General features: G+C 39.6%; 2 protein-coding genes across 2 annotated transcripts; one reads left to right on the top strand and one right to left on the bottom strand.

Annotated features, from left to right (window-relative positions):
• Window positions 1-1,872: 1,872 nt before the first annotated feature.
• Window positions 1,873-9,752, top strand: LOC113070654 (L-rhamnose-binding lectin CSL2). The gene is made up of 12 exons (XM_026244047.1): window positions 1,873-1,954; window positions 2,145-2,180; window positions 3,152-3,196; window positions 3,305-3,434; window positions 6,834-6,943; window positions 7,028-7,072; window positions 7,176-7,311; window positions 7,665-7,780; window positions 8,741-8,785; window positions 8,866-9,004; window positions 9,193-9,302; window positions 9,449-9,752. Coding segments are annotated over exons 1-12 (975 nt in total). The 5' UTR covers window positions 1,873-1,893; the 3' UTR covers window positions 9,451-9,752.
• A 5,832-nt stretch (window positions 9,753-15,584) lies between these two features.
• On the bottom strand, window positions 15,585-17,850 carry LOC113070668 (uncharacterized). Its single transcript, XM_026244059.1, has one exon. It carries the CDS (start codon window positions 16,446-16,448, stop codon window positions 15,585-15,587), a length of 864 nt encoding a protein of 287 aa, XP_026099844.1. The 5' UTR covers window positions 16,449-17,850.
• Window positions 17,851-22,530: the final 4,680 nt, after the last annotated feature.

The following is a 22,530-nucleotide window of genomic DNA, read 5'->3' as shown; positions in this document are numbered from 1 at the left end:
TTTTTCTAATAATATACCCCAGTGACTTAATACTGGTTTTGTGGTCCAGGATCATACATATTTTTTAATTTCATGTTGAGAAACTAACTTATATCTCTTATATGAAAATATGCATTGAATGTTAAAATGAAAGTCAGCCACCATGTGGAAACTGTAGCTTGAATAGGAACTGATCTGTGTAACCATTTCTCTTTCTCTTATTTTAGTTTTAATGAATTTCTTTTTTTTTTTTTTGTGAATTGTGTGATATTTCTGTTGTGTTCTGGTGTAGCACGATCTTGACATCTGATCCTATGGATTTCAGAATATTGGTGTATTTATTTTTAGCTTTCAAACAAGTGTATTGGAAATGTGATTATGTAGTACATTCTAATTCTAATTCATTTTTATTGATAAGTGACATCTACTATAAGCTCCCTTTTACGAGTAGCATCTGCCTCTGCCAAGCATCTGCCAAAACTGGAGGCTGCATTTTCAAGACCACAATTCTAGGAATGCATTTCTTGGACCCTTGGTTTTTAGTGACAACATCACCTACAGAGTTAGAGGACCAGCAGAGATGGATGACAAGCAGAGTGTGAGTATCAAATGTGAATCAATTCTTATTTTTTCAAAATTAAAAACAAAACTTTCATTTTGGCAAATCTGAACTGTATGCAGATAGCGTATGCTGAGCACTGCACCGATGCAGTATTTGCTCTCAAACCAAATTGAAATACATTTAAAAATGTACCTTGTAGCGTGGCTGATACAGAACGCCATTTGCGTACAGCTCAGATTTGCCAAAATGGCACTACGCTGATTTGGAGAGACACAGAGGAGAGGAATTGTTGAATAATCTTGTTATTTTGTTTTCTTTGTGTACAAAAAGTATTGTCGTTGCTTCATAACATTACGGCTGAACCACTGATGGCAGATGGACTATTCTGATGATGCTTTTCATACTTTCCTGGACCTTGACTGCTTCACAATAACATAAAGCTGTATAAATATTGATCAACTTCAATATTTGTCAGATCTAGCATGTGACTGTAAGGCATACAGATAATACTAAACATACAAAACACCTGAGCTGTAAATATGCAGTATTTTATCTATAGTCCCTATAACTGTACTAAATGTTAGATACCAATCTGAGCTGTTTAAAATCTTTAAAAAAATTGTTTCAGTAAATGTATTGATATTACACAGGTGCTACAATAGAATGTAACATGATCATTATGTTTTTGGTCTCTCCATGTGTCCACAGAGTTACAAAACCACCATCAGAGTATAACATGTGACAATAAATTAATTCTGTATATGTGACATAAACAACATGACATTTATAGAAAATATTCCAATATAGATATAAAAAAGAGAAAGAGAAAGAAAAAGAAAAACGATGCTAAATGAAATATAGACAAATGTGGCAGTTCTCATCGGGAATACTGATAATACTAATAAAGGGAATAAATTAATGCTTTATAAATTATTATAGATAAATACTTAATAAGTGATCAATATTTTAGTGTAGTGTACATTAACTTTACATACATATTCAAAATACAATAACTACATGTTCAGAATCATTAATTTAATATTAACAATGCAATTTTCTGTAAATATTGTTAATATTTTCTACATAATTAGTCTCTTTAAAATACTCTAAACTAGACTATACTTACTTTTTTTTCAAAATTCAAATTTGAATGTGAAAATATTTGCACTAACATAAGAAATTTTCCAGGCAGTTCTTATAAAAATAAGAAGTGTTTGCTCAGCATCACATTGTTTACACGGATATCTTTACTTTTAAATTATGTTTATGAAAACATTTGCAGGCCGATTCTTATCTGATTAAATTATCAGAAAACAGACTGTATAAATATGGATCAGCTAGTCAAAAGCTACATGTACACTTTTGACAGCAACAACAGAACCATGATCCCTCTCAGTGTCCTCCTGCTTACCTGTAAGTTTCTTTCTTCAAATTAAATAGAGATGCACGTGAACACTAATGTATAGTTGCACTTTTAGAAACTTTTTAGACACATTTAGATTTGAACAGCTCTGTTAGTATATAGTTGAGAATAGAGTGAATGGCTTTACGATAAGCATTGCATGGGGATTTGAATAATTTCTCTTCTGTTGTTTTCTTACAGTGGTTCTTCTGAACTCCAGATTGCTGATATCTGCAGGTATTGATCAACAATCAGTAGTTAAACAAAGCTTACTTGACTAAGAAGTCCAGATTTAATGTGTGAGTCGGTTGTGGCGTGAATATGTCACTATGCGTTTGTTAAATTTGTATTATTAGCGTTATTAGGTTAGTTCAGCTTTTAAAATGTCATGTGGCACAATTCCCCAAAAACATAATATTTCTTAATGAATATGTGAGCAAATAAATGATGTTTGTAATATGAAATACACAAAACCAACATGAAAATGCATACATTCCTTAGAACTTTGCGCATGAGTTGTGAACTATAGTTTTTTTTTCTTCAATATTGTAAAAATTTTTACTTTCATATGAGTTCAAAAAAGCATTTGGAGAAAAACAATGGTGCTTTATAAAGCCTGTTTTACAGTATCCTAATTATCTAATTGAAAGATCAGACAACAGACTGTCGTCTGCATGGGTACTGTGCTGGAGCGAGGAGATGTACTAGATTAATTAACAGAACTTTATTGAACTGAACACCAGAAAAGCACACATAGCACTGGGGTTAGACAAATATTTAATACCAGACAGAGAAACTCAGAACAGGACTCACCATAAATACACAAAAACTTGATGAGGGGATGACGAGACACACCTGGAACTAATTAAACACAATAATCATGACAGGAATGGAAAGAATCAAATAAGGACAAGGATGGCACATGGGAAGTAAAACACACAAAAAACAGGGAAGATAGCCTGACAACTGTATATTTAAATATTGATTAACTTACACCAAAATCTGTAAGATCATGGAAAAACACATACATTGCAATAAATAAATTAGTAAATACAGAAAAAAACTCCCAGAATCCAGTGGTCCCCAGAATGTTATTATTATTATCATTATTATTTAGTATTTTTCTAATGTGGTATCTGGAGTTTATTGTTCTGTCCCCTATAGTTTATCAATCTCACCTTGTTAAAAATAATTCTTTAATTTTTCAGAGACTGTAGTTACATGTGATGGATTTGACCAGCTCCTCAGTTGTGGTAGGATGTGTCACAATAATCTAAAGTTATTTATTATGTATTCTATTTTTATTATTGTTGTTGTTTTAACAGTAATTCATTATGTTATGATGTTTTTCTCCTGTTCAGATACTGGGGTGATCAGTGTACAATCAGCAACCTGTGGCCGCACAAGCAGCCAAATTTGCAGTGTTGGACGACCACCATCTGAAACATCTAATACTCATTGTTCAATAGATGTCCCTGCTGTCTTCAAACGGTAAGATATTTTTGATTGTCTTTTTTGCTTGAAACACAGACTACAGACAAAAAAAAAATAATAGGTAGAATAAAAATAATAGGTAGAAGGTATGATTCTGTTACTTACTCAGAGGCTAGCTTACGTAGTATATATGTCATGAGGGCTTGACATTAACACCCGCCAACCCACCAAATGGAGGTGGATTTTGCTCATGGTGGGTAACACAGACTCCAACTAGCCACTTTGGTGGGTTGAATAATTGTAGTGTTTTAAAAAGGCATCTGAAATAAGCCATATTGCATTGTGACACTACGACACTACAACTCCAATAGTATTACATGCACACTAGTGATGTGTGGGTCAGGGTTTTTTCCAACCCGCGGGTCCCACTTTTAAGAAATTATTAACAAATAAACAAAAAGAGGGAACAGGAAAGGGAAGGAATGGGAACTCTGAGGACGAGAAGGCAAGGATAATCTCCCAAGACGAGAATGCTGGCAACACGAAGGGTAATCACTCCATACAAACAACAGGAAAAGACTGGTATTTATAGGGAGGCTAATGACAATAAAGTGACTGCACCTGGTGCAATTAACAGGAGTGCAATTACTGTGATGACAGGACAAGACTATATGAATTCTAGTGCCTACAGTGAAGTGCCTAAGGGGAAGTGAGGGAAACAGAGACTAGACAGCGTGACATTACTCTCTCCTCCACGGAGCAGCTGCCAGATGCTCCACCTGAACCCAAGGGAAGACCAAAACACAAAGAGACCAGGAGGGAGGTGGAGCAGTGGAGGACCAGGAGTAGGGAAGGGGGGCCAGATAAAATGGGGAAAACAGAGACAAGAGGACCAAGTAGAATGGGGAAACAGAGACAAGAGAACCAGGTACAATAGGAAAACAGAGACAAGAGAAGTGCAACACAAAACGAGGAGTCCAGGAGGGTGGTGGATGGGGGTGGAGGATCAGGGGGAGGGACGGAGGGCCAGGTCCATAGGAGGAAGACAGACAGAAAAAACAAAACAAAAAAACAAACAAACTCAAAAACACAAGTCCAAGAAGGACATCACGTGACGCCCACCAGGGCGGAGTGGAAGACCACCACATCCGAACTAGACGCCCCCCAGGGCAGAGCAGAAGACCACCACATCCGTGTGGTCGAAAACGAAGCCCCCCAGGGCGGAGCAGAAGGCCATGTGGCCGAATAAACAGGAGGATAAGTCTGATTGGGCAAGTCTGAAACAAAAAACATGAACAAGTTAAGGGAAGCCTCTGTGGCCACAGCAGGATCAGTCGGGTGCTCAGAGAGTTCAACTTAGACGTGAGGAGGCTCTGGAAGTTCCGCAGAAGCGAGGAGAGACTCTGGTAGATCATCAGAGATGTAGAGAGGCTCTGGTAGATCCACAAGGAGATTTGACGAGGCTCTAGTACTCCCATGGTGTTTCCTTGTTCATGAAGATCACTGGTGACTTGAATTCTCCCATGAGGAACCCCGGTGACTTGACTCGGTCCTTGAAGATCACCAGTTACTGGACTCTGTCCCTGAAGATCACCGGTGACTTGACTCTGTCCTTGAAGATCACTGGTGACTTGACTCTGTCCTTGAAGATCACCGGTGACTTGACTCTGTCCTTGAAGATCACCAGTGACTTGGCTCTGTCCTTGAAGATCACCAGTGACTTGGCTCTGTCCTTGAAGATCACCAGTGACTTGACTTGACTCTGAAAGGTCAACGGTGACTAGCCTTGACTCTGAAAGGTCAATGGTGACTAGCCTTGACTCCGGAAAGTCCACGGTAACTAGCCCTGACTCTGGAAGGTCAATGGTGACTAGTCCTGACTCTGGAAGGTCAAAGGTGACTAGCCCTGATTCTGGAAGGTCAAAGGTGACTAACCCTGACTCTGGAGGGTCAACGGTGACTAACCCTGACTCTGGAGGGTCCACGAGCATCTGACTCGACTTTGGAGGTTCAACAGGAATATGACTCAACTCTGGAAGGTCAACCGGAACCTGACTCAACTCTGGAGAGTCAACGGGAACCTGACTCAACTCAGGAAAGCCCTCTGTAGCTGCCATCCTCTGCAGTGGCTCTGGGCTGGCGGCCACCTTGTGGAGTGGCGCTGGGTTGGTGGCCATCTTGTACTGCGGTGCTGGCTGACGTGACGCTGGCAGACGTGACGTGAACACTCCTGGGAATTTCTAGGATTTTTGACAGCATGGAGAAATAATCCAAAAACGTCTCAACGGCCATCTTGGGCGTTGGCGCTGAGCTGGCAGCCATCTTGCACCGTGGCGCTGGGCTGGTGACCACTTTGTGCTGTGGCACTGTGCTGGCATCCATCTTGCCTCGTGGCGCTGGGCTGACGGCCATTTTGTGCAGTGTCGCTGGACCTGCGGCCATCATGGGCAGTAGTGCTGGGCCGGCGGCCATTCTGCGCAGTGGTTCTGGGCTGGCGGCCATCTTGTGCTGTGGTGCTGGGCTGGCGTCCATCTTGCCTCGTGGCACTGAGCTGGCGGCCATCTTGTGCTGTGGTGTTGGTCTGGCTTCCATCTTGCCTCGTGGTGCTGGGTTGGTGACCATCCTGTGCAATGGCGCTGGGTCGGTGGCCATTCTGTGCAGCGGCACTGGGTTGGCGGCCATCCATCTTGTGCAGCGGCGCTGGCTCAGCAGACTTGCGCCTCCTCTCCCCTCTCCATCCACAATGGTGAGACGGCGGCTCCCATCCGAACCCAGGGTCGAAGGGGGGCCACAGTGGAGAGCGATGCCAGACCTCCTCTCGACCACTCACTCCTGAGCGACCTCCCCTGGTCCCACGGAACATGACCAGGCGGGTACCCTCAAGACCATTTCCTCTATCCCGCTCAGTGGCTGGGGAGGAAGTATCAAAAAACATACTGCTGGATCTCAAGCAATGGAGTCCTTCTGTGACGATCGTGTACCAGAGAGACACAGGGAGAGATAGAGATCCAGTTGCAGATGTCTTAATTTAGTATAATCCAAATCGTGGTCGAACAAGCCAAGGTCAAAACCAAATAAGCAGTCTAAACAAATAAACAAAAAGAGGGAATAGGAAAGTGAAGGAACGGGAACTCTGAGGACAAGAAGGCAAGGATAATCTCGGGAAGACGAGAATGCTGGCAACATGAAGGGTAAGGACTCCATACAAACAACAGGAAAAGACTGGTATTTATAGCGAGGCTAATGACAATAAAATAACTGCACCTGGTGCAATTAACAGGAGTGCAATTACTGTGATGACAGGACAAGACTAGATGAATTCTAGTGCCTACAGTGAAGTGCCTAAGGGGAAGTGAGCCCACTAGTGGACACCCAGGGAAACAGAGACTAGACAGCGAGACATTAATGTCGAGCCCTGTATGTCATTATATTATTCATGTCTTTGTCCTTAAACAGGTGTAATGGACTGAGAGAGTGTGAGTTAAACACTGTTGGACTGGCACCAAAAGATCCATGTTTTGGCACCTACAAGTACTACACCACCAACTACATTTGCATCCCAGCAGGTTTGGACTTTTTCTTTCTCTTCCTCCAATTGCTGTTCTTTATAATTTTCTTCTCTGTGTAAATGTTTTCTGTACTTGTTCCAGAAATAAGTGTGACTTGTCACAGCGGATACAGTTACTTGAAATGTGGTAAGCTATTCTTCCACATCTCTCACTTTGTTTCAAGAAATGGAATCACATGGATTACTTTAAGGACTGCTATTTTTTATGTATTTAATCTATCTCCATACAGACAATGGTAAGATTCAGGTAAATACTGCAAACTATGGACGTACAGATAAAACCACCTGCTCTGAAGGACGTCCATCCGAACAGCTCCAAAACACCAACTGCTATTCTCCCAATGCACTGGCTCCTGTGTCCAAAAGGTAGATATTGATAGATAGATAGATAGATAGATAGATAGATAGATAGATAGATAGATAGATAGATAGAAGATATTGATTAACTGACTGATTGAAATTTAATTTACACATTTCTATTTATTAGGCTACTTGTTTAAAGAACATTTAAAATGAACATTCCCATGATAAACTGCTAAATGTTCTCCTAATGTTTTCTGTAATTTTTGCATTGCAAAGAAACATTTAAAAACATTTAGAAAGCATTCAGAATTATTTGCTTAATGGTAACGTCAGGAAAATGTTTTAAGAATATATTTTTGTTATCCGGGATAAAGATGGAGTAAATAATGTAAGGCTTACTTTTTTTACATGTAAAGCTGCAATGGTCTGAAAAGCTGTGAGGTGTTTGTGACACATACAGTCTTTACTGATCCCTGTGTTGGCACATACAAGTACCTCGCAATCTCTTATTATTGCATCCCATCTGAAGTTCGTGAGTATTTATTATGCCCTTTGCAACTCAATTCATTAATTGTTTTTCCAGATCATGTGTTTAGAATATTGTGATTTAAGATACTTTTATAACAAGATCCTTATTTGGTACAGCATATTAATCCAAGTTTAAGTGAGGCGTTATTTCTTCCCTGGATGCCACAGTTAAGCATATTTTTAAAAGAGAATTTATTATGAATATAATATACTTATAATATAATAATAAGACTTGGATTTATTAATTAAGATTGAAATCAGCTATTTTTCAATTAATATTATTTAAAACAATTCTTATCTGCTTTATTAAGCTGCTGTATGTTGCAGAAGTAGAGACTTTACACTATTTAAAGTTTGGAACATTAGGTCTTCATTTATGCCATGCTTTGTTTAAGTTTTTGTACAAAAAAAAGAGAGAGAGAAAAACAAAAGAAAGAAAGATCCATTATTTTGGTATGGGGCATGCTTGTGTAAAAAGAAAATGTAAGGATTTTAGTAAATGTGTTAACTGACTGAATATTGTGTGAAGACAACATAAATTGTGTTAATGGTATGGTCACAACAGACCCATGTTGTGCTTATTGTGTTTAGAGTTTTGAAAATGTTACTACAGACTGGACAAATGGTTAGCAATAGAAAAAAAAACTGTAAGGGAAAACAGTCTATTAATTTGACATTACAAAGTGCATTATTTAAAAGAGCTTGTTGTAGAGTGTTAAGTTGCCTTTTATTTCATTAATATTAAATTATCTGCAAATACATACACACATACACTACAAGTGCACATTCATTACTAAGTGCACTTCTTTTTCTGAAGGCAAAGCACATAACTAAACCAGCCCCATCTTAATATTTAAAAGTCATGATCACGGTACATACTGCACACCCCATTACTTGCTCAGCCTATTTTACATTTATATTTACATTTTTTATTTGCTTTACAACATCTCTCTGTTTACTGTAGGTTCAAGTTTGGTCTGTGAACATGAGACGAGTGCCATGACCTGTGGTGGGTATTCTGTTCTTACTTGAATGTTTTAATTAAAAAGGCATTATAGAGTTCATGACAGAATGGTAAAATGTTTTCAGATGATGGGACTGTCATACGCATTCACAGCGCTAACTACGGCCGAACTGACAGCACCACGTGCTCTACTGGACGACCTGCTTCTCAGCTTGCCAAAACCGACTGCTACGCCCTGAATTCACAGACAGTGGTCACTAGTGGGTCAGTTTATGCACAAATCTCCACATGTAATTCAATCTTTGCCCTACTGAAAGAACAACAACACAAACCAGCTAGGACCAGCTAACATTTGTGTAGTCTAAGAGTTTTATTCCAGCAGGGTAAAAAATTACTTTAATAATTATCATAAAATAACTGTTTTCATTAATTAGTATTTTATCATTGTTCAGATGTGAAGGCAAAAACAGCTGCTCCATATTGGCCTCCAACAGTGTCTTCTCGGATCCATGTGTTGGCACATTCAAGTACCTGTACATCTCATACTTCTGCGAGCCTAAGTGTAAGTGTAACTATTCTGAGCAATGATACTGCATTTGTGTGCTAGTTTTCTAATGTGTTGATTAGTTTTGGTTTGGTTTTACTCTTGAACTCACTCATCAGGTTCGACTGATAATATCTCATTACTGTTGATTTTTGTGTTTGCAGAGGAAAAACAGCTGATCTTATGGATTTGGCCTCCTCAATTCTCTATCAGCCTTTAATCTATTTTCTGTTTCCTAATTGTTATTGCATCTAATAGTTTATGACATTTGCCATATTTCCTCTTGTAAAGATATGGCAGAAGTAGTAATGGTAGAATAATAGTATGCTGATCTGAAAGTCTTTGTGTGCAGATGAAATCAGTGGCTGAGACTTTTGTGTGACGTTTTGGTTCTCATACGATTAATATTTTTACGGACCTTGCTTATGTTGCGGGATTTTATCTTTAAATAAATGCTTTGCAAATGAGAATGAGGTGTCTGCGTCTTCTTTTTAAAACATGTTGATTGTAAACACCAGCTTTACCTTATTATTTACTAAATGATAGGATCTGTTTATCCTTATCTTTTAACATTTGAAGTGCAAATCATTGCCTAAACCAACCTATTAACTAAGAAAAATGAAATGCTTATGTAGGGGGAATACAGTTAAACCCTATAGAGAGACCAATATGCTCAATGAAGACCAGGTGTCAGTTTAATCATTAGACAGAGAGTTTGCTGAAGACACAGTTTTCCAGACTTTCAAAGGCCATAGAAAATGAATAAGAGAAGACTCTAACTTGCGGAATACAGAACGATAATGGTTTAATTTAATTGGTAACAGCCTATTGTCATAATTATTGTGATTGAAATTGTTGATTACATGTAAGAACTGTCACGTGCGGTGATACAGGAACGAGGAGAGAGAACCAAGTGCAGGTAAGAATCTTTATTTAAGGGTTATCCAAACGGGTAAACAAGCCAGGCAGGGTCAAAACCAGAAGATCCAAAACATAACATAAACAAGACACGAACACTAGGCAAGGCAAGGCAAGGCAAGAATGACGGACATGAAATAACTTTAACATTAAACAAGGACTCCGTAACAAAGACAGAAACAAACCAGGTATTTATAGACAGGTGCAAACGATGTAAGTGGGAACAGCTGAATACAATGAACAGTGACGATAAGGCGAAGTGAGACCTCTAGTGGACACCCAGGGATACACAGACCAGACACTGTGACATTACCCCCCCTCTAAGGAGCAGCTACCAGATGCTCCTCAGACACACAAAAACAAACCAAAAAACCAGGAGGGAGGAAGACCGGAGGAGGTTCAGGGGAGGGATGGAGGGCCAGACTAACTGAGGGGAACAGACAGAAACATAACAGAACCCAAGTACACAAAACAGAAGTCCATAAGGAACATCATGTGGCGCCCACCAGGGCGGAGCAGAAGACCACCACAACCTTGTGGTTAAAGGCAGAGCCCTCCAGGGCGGAGCAGAAGACCACCACAACTGTGTGGTCAGGGCGGAAGCCCCCCAGGGCGGAGCAGAAGACCACCACGTCCTCGTGGTCGCCGCCAGAGTCCCCCAGGGTGGAACGGATGACCACCACGTCCTCGTGGTCGCCGCCAGAGTCCCCCAGGGTGGAGCGGATGACCACCACGTCCTCGTGGTCGCCGCCAGAGTCCCCCAGGGCGGAGCGGATGACGACCACGTCCTCCTGGTCAACGTCGGAGTCCCCCAGGGCGGAGCGGATGACCAACACGCCCCCGTGGTTGAGGCCGGAGTCCCCCAGGATGGAGCAGCAGACCACCCAGTGACTTGACTTGGCTCTGGAGGGTCATCGGTGACTGGCCCTGGCTCTGGAGGGTCCGCCGGCACCTGACTCGACTCTGGAGGGTCCGCCGGCACCTGACTCGACTCCGGACGGTCCGCCGGAACCTGACTCGACTCCGGACAGTCCGCCGCTACCTGACTCGACTCCGGAGAGTCCACCGGAACCTGACTCGACCTCGGGCACCGCCTCGGCATCGGGCACCACCTCGGCCTCCGGAACAGCATCGGGCACCGCCTCGGCCTCTGGAACAGCATCGGGCACCGCATCGGGAACGACCTCGGGCACCACCTCAGTGGCGCTGTGGCGCTGGGTTGGCGGCCATCTTGGGTTGTGGCGCTGTGCTGGCGTCCATCCTGCCTCTTGGCGCTGATCGGCCATCATGGGCAGTGGAGCCACCATGGCGGGCGTGCGCTTCTTCTCACCTCTCCGTCCGCCATGGTGAGACGGTGGCTCTGACCCATTCCACAGGAGCCCCGGGTCAAAGGGAGGCCATGGTTGAGAGCGATGCTGAATCTCCTCTGGACCACTCCCTCCTCGGCGACCTCCCCTGGTCCCCCGGAAAATCACCAGGCGAGTTCCCTCAAAACCGCCTCTCTCCCGCTCTGTGGCTGGGGATGAGACATGGGCAGACATACCACTGGTTCTCGTGTTGACGGAGTCCTTCTGTCACGTACGGTGATACAGGAACGAGGAGAGAGAACCAAGTGCAGGTAAGAATCTTTATTTAAGGGTTATCCAAACGGGTAAACAAGCCAGGCAGGGTCAAAACCAGAAGATCCAAAACATAACATAAACAAGACACGAACACTAGGCAAGGCAAGGCAAGGCAAGAATGAGGGACATGAAATAACTTTAACATTAAACAAGGATTCCGTAACAAAGACAGAAACAAACCAGGTATTTATAGACAGGTGCAAACGATGTAAGTGGGAACAGCTGAATACAATGAACAGTGACGATAAGGGGAAGTGAGACCTCTAGTGGACACCCAGGGGTACACAGACCAGACACTGTGACAAGAACTTAACATAAAAGATTACAGATATTTAAAAAGGTTAGAAAAATTGCCTTTATAAAGGTTGATAAAAGGCCCCTGAAAATTAAGCCATTAATGTGGCAAACATTTCCCCATAATGGGAAAGTTAATTTCTGACAGTGCTAGAAGGTGATAAATACACACACTCTTCATCTCTGGCTTTATTGTTCAAGGTGTTATTTCAGGGTTTTAATACCTATCTAATTTAAAATGAATGAATGATTTACAATTCAGTAATGATAACAGCAAAGAAAATATATTTTTTTATATATTAAAGGTAGTAATTTTTTTTCTAAATCCTTAGAAAAACAATAGGGCTCTCTGGACATAGTGGCTTGGGCCCTAATAGCAAGCAAAACGATAGATGGCCTGGGATAATATATATATATATCATATTTCAACTTTATCCCTTGTCCAAAAAAAAAAAAAAATGACTGATGTGTATTTTGGCTACTCAAACCGATATGGTCTGCGCTTCACTACAATGTAAATGCATCTCCTAATGTGGTTGCAAATGCAAGGTACATTAATAGTTCTGAAATAATCAACTAATATTTCTCTGGTGGTTGCTGAATATAGCCTATACAGAAGAAAGCCCTTTCAAGGCCCTGCCCAGTGCAGTGTGTTTGAAAGCAGTCCTTGGTCCAGTTGTGTGATGAAAGAGAAATTATTCATAATAAACACTTTAGGGATTCGTCCAACTTGCAGAGGACTATTATTCTGTGGTTGCAAAGAACTGAGAGCGGGATTGGGTGGTCTTATGCTGATGTTGTGGATGGTGAAAATTTTTTTGTGCTTGTTCCTTTATTATATATTTATTCATATCTCTATCAAAATAATTATATTCTGGTCTATAACTCCTCCCTGAACTTCCCTATCCCCTGTATCTTGGTCTGTCATTGGCTGCAGGTCATCACCGATGTAGTTTTCAGTCAGAAATCATTGCACACAGCGTAGGGCTGGGCGATATGGAGCAAAAAATATATCTCGATATATTTTGCTATATCTCGATATACGATATATATCTCGATATCTTTACAGGAAAAATAACCCCCCTAAAACTACTGCAAAAACACATATGCCAAATATTACATGTTTAGGGCCCTATGAAACGTTTTATTTTTTTCTTCACCATATCCACCTTATTGTTACCTAATTCTGTGTTTTAGCATGTGTAATTATTTAAATGCATAAAAACAACTTAATTAGTTAAAAAAATCTTAAAATAGCCTTATGTGAAATTTTTTCCCTTCAGAAATTCTGTGTATTTACATTTTTCTGGTTGTCAAATGAAGGCATAAAACATTTATTTAATTTATCTTTTAATTATTTAAAATTAAGCAAACTTTATTTGTTGGTAAACAAAGGGGATTTACTATTAAAAATAAAACATGGAAGAAATGTTGTGTGATTATTCCTTAAAAAATATGTTCATTTCATTTTAATAATAGTAGTAGTGGGCTATCTACATTCTACTGTACAATAGTAATAGATTTCTGTCAAATACTTTTATTTTGACGGGTTTACCTTTACAGTTCTGTGTATGTGATACTACAGTCTATGATGTGATATGAGCTAGTTTTACTCAAATCAAAGGGTCAGATGCTCATGAAGTGACTCTCGGTGCAGTTCTAGAGATGTTCCTCATGTGTTCACATCTTTATCAGTGAGAGGAAAGACGCTGAAATCAGCGCGAGCATCACGCGCTTCCGTGTGTTTAATGAATGAAGACGCGCTTCTGCGCCATTCGTTAACACAGACACGCAGAACATGCAGGATTCATATTTAAATAGACTTTTCTGGGTTAATATTTGCAGATATTAGTCTATATCGCGATTTGATTTAAGTGCATGACCTACTTTTGATAATTCATTCAAAATGTAACCAATTCCGTGACATTCCGCGTTAAACTGTAAATACCGTTTTTATGACTGGATTCCGTCCGCGTTTTCTGCATCGCGGAAATCATTGGGCCCTACCTTAGACATCTGCCTTCTGTTCGTCCTACGCCTTAAAACCGAAGTATCTCCATATAATGGAGCCAGTTGTCCTTTTGTTTTTAGACTTTGTTTTTTAGACTAGTTCTGTACACGCGAAGGGAGTGGGGACAAAAGCAAGGAGGCGGGGGCGAGCACAGCACAGAGAAGGCAAAGAAGCAAAGTGGCGGAATTAGAATTAAATATAAACAACATATCGATATATACGATATGTCAAAATCCATATCGTGTTTAAAAAATATCTCGATATATTTTAAATATCGAGATATCGCCCACCCCTAACACAGCGTGATTGTGAATCGTGTAGTGTTGTCTGTTGCTGATCTGAAGAATCACACTCAGTATGGGGTTTTGTTTCCAGAAGAAAATACTTTATTTCCAGAAGGGAATAAGAGAGTTCCTTGCAAGGAATATCTCCTGAATGTTAGGCGGCATTTCCTTATATACAGGGTAAAGCGTGTTCCATATATTTCATATAGTTTTCCTTATTCTTACAATTCGTTTCCTCCCTAGAGAGAAGGGGCCCAGTAGACTTGTTATGGTAAAGAAAAAGGCCCGTTTGTATGTTTTTCTAATGTTTCTCATCTGAGGGTCTGTATATTTCTGCTAGGCAGGCACATTCTTTTTACATACAGACTATATGATTATAATAGAATAATAACTGTGTATGTGTGTACATGCCGGCACACGCGGCTGCGCCATTTTTACAGTAACGCAAAGAGTTACTGTAACGATACAAACTTCCTATTCATTGGGAAGAAGGAGGCGGGAACCGGCGCACAATCAAAATACTTTAATAATTCAAAAATAAACAAAACAACTGACGCGCACAAATAAAAAGCAAACACATAAACTAATGTCCCAGGCCTGGTCCTCTCTCGTCCTTCACGGTCGTCACTCCAGTTTTATATCCTTCCATCTCCTACGTGGGACTCGATACTGGCGGTGGGACGCAGGTGTAGCTCATCTCCAATCACTACACCTGGCCTCACTCCTCGTTCCCACGCCTCTCGGCCCCGCCCTACTCGCCACAGTTACTTTCCCTGGTAACGAGTTACTTTTAAGTAATTCAGTTTCTAACTCAGTTACTTTGTGGAACAAGTAGTGAGTAACTATAACTAATTACTTTTTTAAAGTAACGTTCCCAACACTGATCCTAGGTACTTCTAATTTAAGGCCAATCGATGATCTAGTGCTATATTTCTTTTTATACAGGCATAAAAGCCTAGTAATGTAATTTGGTAACATACCCAACAATGCCTTTACTGTAAATACTAATATATGTGATTTCCTTCTTTGATGTAAGGAGGTCCAGCCTACACGATTATATAACAAACAATGATGTGTACGTGAGCAAGCATTTGTTATAAAACACAACGCAGCATGATAGATGCAATCTAAACTTTTTAATAAATATATAGAAGCATGCATATAAATAATATCACCATAATCTAAAATGGGTAAAAAAGTTCACATTAGCAATCATCACACTGTCCAGTGGATGTAAATTGTAGATTTTCTGCAAGCGTTGAAGAAATTGCCATACTTTCCGTGGTTGCTTGTACACATCTGGCAATTCTTTTGACCATTTGTCAACTTGCTCTGGAGTAGCTGGCTGGTATGTTCTGTATGGAACATATTTCTTTATTACCTTTTTTACTGTGTGAGTTCGTCGTTCACCATCTTCCTCATAATCCTCTTCATTTTCAGTTTCAACTTCAGTTCTTCTGTTCTTAATAATTTCAGGAGCAAATCTAACCTTCAGTTTGTCCTTTGTAATTTCAGTATGTGTGTTGATATCTGCATCACTGTTATCAGAGCTGCTTGAAGCTTTTGATTCCAGTCGTTTGGAGAGCAAAGTTAACAACTTGTCATTCTGATGTAACAGTCTTTCTTTGTCCTTCTTTACAGTCTGTAATTGTTCAACCAGTGCTCGAACCTTTGCTTTCTCTGCTTTGTTCTTATGTTGTAATTTGTCAGTTTCACATCTCTGTAGATGCTGTTGAACTTGTTTGAGCAAAATTACAGACAAGCCATCTCTGTTGGTGTTCGTCCTTAAGCCCTGCATCTTTCCATAAGCCCTTTTAATGTCCGGCAAAGCCCATAGTCCACTGTCTGAGTACTTGATGCTGTACTTCTGGCAGATGTCATCATTGCACTTCCTCAGTCCCAGCCTTTTGTCAAGATATGCATTCAGATTCTCCAACATCTGATCAATGGTAACATTTGGAGGTTCTGTCCCATGTCTTTTTGATGTTGGCCTCAATGCATGACAATTGCCATTGTTTTGTGCAGACTCAGCCATGGCGAATACAGGAAAAGTGCCCTCAGAGGTGTGAAAACAGAACAAAAGGTGTTAGAACTGTTAAAGGTACTTATTCAGATTTAAATTCACAGCAGTCTGTTAGACTGAACATTTTCAGTTACACAGACAAATCATTAGTTTAAAAGCTCAGATTAGTTTTCAATCTTCCATTTAAAACAAAACATTTACATTCAGGCTAATTTTCCTTGTTTAATGTCTGAATTGAGTTCTTGCTCAAAATGCTGAATTACTTTTTCTAATTTGTCCCTTAGACAATTTACATTATATTATTTGCTGTATTTTTATGGAAGGCAAACAAACTTATAGTTTCATGGTTTTATGCCATCATCTTCTAACTCGGTTTGAACATTAATTTCAATCTACATTAGTGGCTACTGAATTAGCACCCAGTCAAGAATTTCCCAATTCTTGCAGCAACATCAGTCCCACTCTATGACTCCTACAGTCTCTGGAGAAATGGACTAAATTGTTTTTTTTTTACACAATTCCTACAAACAAAAAGAGAACGGACCAAGCCTATGCTTCTACAATCTCTTTATGAACGGACTAAATTGTTTCTTAAACAATTCCTACAGACATAAAGAGAAAGGACCAAGCCTCTGCTCCTACAGTCTCTCGATGAACGGACTAAATTGTTTCTTAAACAATTCCTACAGACTCCAGAGAACAGGATTAAGCCTATAATTACACATCTATGGCTCCTACAGTCTCATGAGAATGGACTAAACCTCTTTCTTGAATGATTCTTATAGACTCATGAGGACTGGACTAAGCTATAAACACTTTTTCTATAGCTCCTACAGTCTCAGGAGAATTAACTAAATAATTTAAAAGGTTCCTACAGACTCAAGAGAAAGGCCTAAGCCAAACATTTCTTAAACAGTCCTACACTGGTTATTATGATTACACTACATACATCAAATGATCTGCTTACTTATGAAAAAGTGTTATTTAAGTTATTTTAGAGAGCTGTTTCACTCACCAAATTAAAATTTTGAGACTGGATCAAGTTGATTCAAATAACTTATGTCCACAGACACGGTCTGTTGATCCTCAACACAAAAACTGTAGAATCTCCAAAACTCTTTTGTTCACTTCTTTTGCAATTGATGAGTTCTCTTCTTGTCAGTCTCTCCTGGCTGGCTTGCCAAATTGTTAGATTTTGCTGTATTTGACTGAGCAGTAGTTTGGGTGGCTCGCCAATGTACTAGATTTCTCTAATACATAAAATAAGTAAGCTTGACCAAAGTTCTTGTGGGGAGAAGAATTTATTAAAGGTAGCAGTGTAGCAGTTCTTCAGCAGTGATGTTAGCATGTCATCCTTCAAACTGTCTTAACCTAAAGTACTGTCTGTGAGAACAGACCTTTATACCTGTTAACAAATGTGCTAACAAATGATAGTGAGACAATGATAGTGAAACCTTTTGATGACTTGAAAGGATCTCCCATGGAGAGCCCATTCATTGACCTGATGTTGACCTAAGAGGCTGATTATATGGGCCATTTGTTTCACACTATTGTGAACAGAGTACAGTTGCCCACAGTTGATTCCAAATACATTCAACCAAAGTTAATTAAAAACAAATAATCTTTCAAGGGGTAAAAGAAAATAAATTTGATTCATTATAATTTGTTGTCTCATCAATATCCTGTTCATCAGTGATCAACAAATTTTTGATACCTGTTATAAAATTAGCTGAAACAAAATGATTATAAAAAATATCAGCCTTGTTTGTAATCAATCTCCGGTCCACTTTTAAAACTTTTGGAAAGTCAGTAGATTTATTTGTCCCTACAAGAGCTTTTGTTAATTTCCAAAATTTAGAAGGATCGTTCATGTAATTTTTAATTAGATTAAGATAATATTGACTTTTAGAGCTTTTTATCAATTTTGTGCACTTTTTTCCGTAGAAATCTGTAATTGGACCAGTCCTCATCACTATTTGTTTTCTTTGCTTTGGACCAGGCTAAATTTCTTTGTTTAATAAGATTAGACACCGATTCACTGAACCAAGGATAATTTTTTCCACTCACCCGATATCTACGTAAAGGAGCATGTTTATCACAAATTTTAAGAAAGGTAGATTTAAAATAATCCCAAGCATCAACCACATCAGGTATAGATGAAACCAACTGTAAGTCACTATTATACACATCATGCAAAAAAGCTTGTTCATTAAAATGTTTGAACTGTCGTTTAAATATAAATCTGGGTGAACTCTTAGGCAACTTAAAAATTTCTCACACAAAATATTGCACAATGATCACTAAGGTCATTACAAAAAACTCCTATCGCAGAAAAAACATGAGGTATATTAGTTAAAATAATATCAATCATAGATGATTTGCTCATACTCTTTCCACTTAGCCGAGTTGGTGAACATATGGTTGTTCCAAACACAAGGAGTTACATATGTCCTTAAATGAATCCGATGACTGAGACAACCAGTCCCAGTTTAAATCTCCCATTAAAACTAAATCAAAGTTAGACCAACTGTGCAACATATTTGCAGAGATGTATAGTAACTAAGTAGAACTACTTCACTACTGTACTTAAGTACTAAAAGGCGGTATCTGTACTTTACTAGAGTATTATTTTTTTCCCCTACTTCCACTTTTACTTCAGTACATATTTTCGATGAAGGTTTGATGAAGCTGGCACATCATTGAGCGGATCAAGCGATTAAGAAGACTGCGCGTGCTGACTGAACTGTTGTGAAGAGAGAGATGAACACCGAGCCGAGACAGATAATGACTCGTTCACGAGTCAAGAACCGGTTGCATCGGTGTTCGGATCCCCAGTAGTTCTTTCTGACAGATTCAATAAACCGGTTGAAGAAAAAAGTTCACCGGTTCTTTTGCGCTCGATGTAATGACGTCATTGGCGATGATTGCAAGCCTTCGGTTTGCCCGCGCTCATAACATTAGCACATAATCAGTTCAGAATCAATCACCAAAAGAATCAGTTCGGTCCAGCGCTCTGTGTGTCGGTCTGCTTCACGCTGAATCACACATGCGCAGTATCATCAGCTCCTCGGTTCTCGAATCGGACACAAATTCGTAAACGGTTCTTGACTCGTGAACGAGTCAGTCTTTTGTTCATTATCTGGCTCGGCTCGGTGTTCATCTTCAGTTCTCTCTTCACATCAGTTCAGTCAGTATACTGTTTGAGTAAATGAATTACTCCGGATATTGGCTTGTTTTAACTCAGAGGGAGTGTCAGCCACATTAAAAAAGTTAACAGCTTAAGTCATTTGTGGATTAATGTGTATTGGAGACGCGAACCGTTTAAAACGATTCAGTTCGATTTGGTGAACTGTTTCAAAAAGATCCAGTTACATCTAATGATTCGTTCACGAAACGGATATCACAAACTGCTTTGTTTTGAACTGTCTAACAACAGACACGGAAGAGAAGACAATGCTGAATAAAGTCGTAGTTTTTGCTATTTTTTATATTTAACTGACCCTCTGATGTCACATGGACTACTTTGATGATGTTTTTCTTACCTTTCTGGACATGGACAGTATACCGTACACACAGCTTCAATGGAGGGACTGAGAGCTCTCGGACTGAATCTAAAATATCTTAAACTGTGTTCTGAAGATAAACGTCTTAACTTACATGTTTGAAACAACATGAGGGTAAGTTATTAATGACATAATTTAGCAAATTGGGCGAAATAACCCTTTAATCTGTTTTTTTTTTTTTTTACAAAAAGTTACAGTCAAAGGAATTGTGATTGTCTTTTAGGTTAATCATTTGAAATAGTAAAAACAATATGTTCAAACTTTTAACTACTTTCTTTAATAACTACATAACACTATACTTTTACTTTTACTTTCAGTACTTGAGTAGTAAATTTTAAAATAGACTACTTGCAATACTTAAGTACAAAAAATGTTGAATACTTTAGTACTTCTACTTAAGTGTGGTGCTTAAAGAGCACTTCAACTTCTACTCAAGTCACTTTTTTGATAGAGCACTTGTACTTTTACTCAAGTATGGGTCTCTAGTACTTTATACATCTCTGCATATTTGTAAGCAATGAAATTGCTTCACTTGAATCTGAAGGTGGGCGGTAACAACCGACCACCATCATGTCAGACCCATTAGGTAAAAACATTTTAATAGCTAAAAGTTCAAAACATTTTAAAATACTGACTGACTCAGTACAAATACAATTCATATTTACTTCAGTATAAATTGCAATCCCTCCTCCTTTTTTGCTACGATCTGCTCTAAAAACATTGTAACAATAAATATGCACGATATCATCTGTAATTGATTTTTTCAGCCAAGTCTCTGTGAGAATTATGATATCAGCATCGGTCGAATCTGCCCAGATTCGAACTGCGTCCAACTTATTTACCAAACATTAAGATGGAAAAAGAGTATACCATTACTTGATTTTAGTTCCTCTGGTGTTTGAAGCTGAGCCAACTCTGGGCCTGGGTTTGGATGAATGTTACCTGAAAGCAGTAGTAAAAGCACAAACCATTCTCTACGCCACCACGCTGCAGCTCGGACTGTTGCCGCTGCAAATAGATATAGCATAATGGGTCAGTTTTCCATTTTCTCTGACCAAAAGGCAAAACAACCTTTGTGGTGGATCACCAATCCAAACGGGCCATAAAGAGCAAAATTCAAAGCCTCTCAGCGACACAGCCAAATCTCTGGTTCGTTCTTCAGTTGTCTCAGCACTTGATACCCACAGACACAGCCCAGGTATGTTACCCTCGTGACCAACAGACGACATTTCATCCACACCAACCATGAACGGCTCCACGATCCGCTCCGTAGTGGCTTCATTACGCGACACCCAGGTGCAAGTGCGCGTCCCTTCCGTTCAACAGCGAAAGGCCCGCCGCCAACCAATTGTATTCTCCATATCATGGAGCAAAGTAGGCATATCGGTATAAAAGTCCACATTTTTCAAACATGGGATGTTTCCAGACTACAATTAATTTATCTTCAAAACTACTTCAAAAACTATTTAAAAGACTAACAAATTAACAAAAACCCACACGTGTGACATGCACCACTTCTGAGTGTGCTGAGAACAGTAGGTGTGCTTTCTATAACAATATTGCACACATTAAAAAAAAAATCTAATTCAAAATAATTGCTATTTAATAATCTGCAAGTGGACACTAACCAAAATTAACCAAAATATTTTTTCTGGAAATTCTACATTATCATGGGATAAATCTTACATTAATTGACTCTGCTGAGTTGACTGAGTACAGTGCAGGCGTTTTGATCAACAATATTGCATATATTTAATTAAATCAAATTGAATAGATTTGCTATTTATTAAACCTCAGGTGGACACATATGTCAATGTCAATGTCAATTTTATTTATAAAGCACTATTAAACAACCACTGGTTGACCAATGTGATGAACAACAACAATATAAACATTTTAATAAGACAAAACATAATAATACAATAAAACAATACAGTAGAAAATGCTCTAAATCAAAAAGGTATGTTTTCAACATAGATTTAAAAACAGATAGTGAAGGTGCAGATCTATAGCGTCGATAACGCTTTGGGAACGCATTCTGCGTGAGTGCGTCTGAAGCATCCACGTCAACTAGTCCAATGGCGAGAGTGAGCGTCAGGAGTGACGTCACGACCAGGAATTGATAAAAACCCCAACAGGAGCAACCGGTGTTAGCTTTCTGTGCCTCAGCAAGCGATCTGTGTCAAACCTGTCTGTCATATTTACTGTTGTCTTGTGCAAAGTTTATATACAATGGCTAAGCAACTATTCAAACCGTGTGCTTCTCCCTGCCCGCGTTATTTACCGGGTGGGGATACACACAAGCTTTGTGTAGTTTGTTTGGGAGTGGAGCATGCGTTATCAGCCTTCGAGGAGACTGATTGCCCGCATTGTGAGAAGCTTTCACTTCGCATGCTCCGCTCCCGCTTGTCACTCTTTGATGAGAAGAGCGGCGAGCCTCGCGCTCCTCAGGGTGCAGGACCCACTTCTGCTGTGGCAGAATGGACAATGCATTCCTGGGGTTCGCAAATGGATCTCTCAGCGGGGTTGGA

This window comes from Carassius auratus, unplaced genomic scaffold, assembly GCF_003368295.1.
Source record: "Carassius auratus strain Wakin unplaced genomic scaffold, ASM336829v1 scaf_tig00005214, whole genome shotgun sequence".
Lineage (NCBI taxonomy): Eukaryota > Metazoa > Chordata > Actinopteri > Cypriniformes > Cyprinidae > Carassius > Carassius auratus.
The sequence above is the reverse complement of the archived record's forward strand: the minus strand, read 5'-3'. Positions and strand labels throughout refer to the sequence as shown.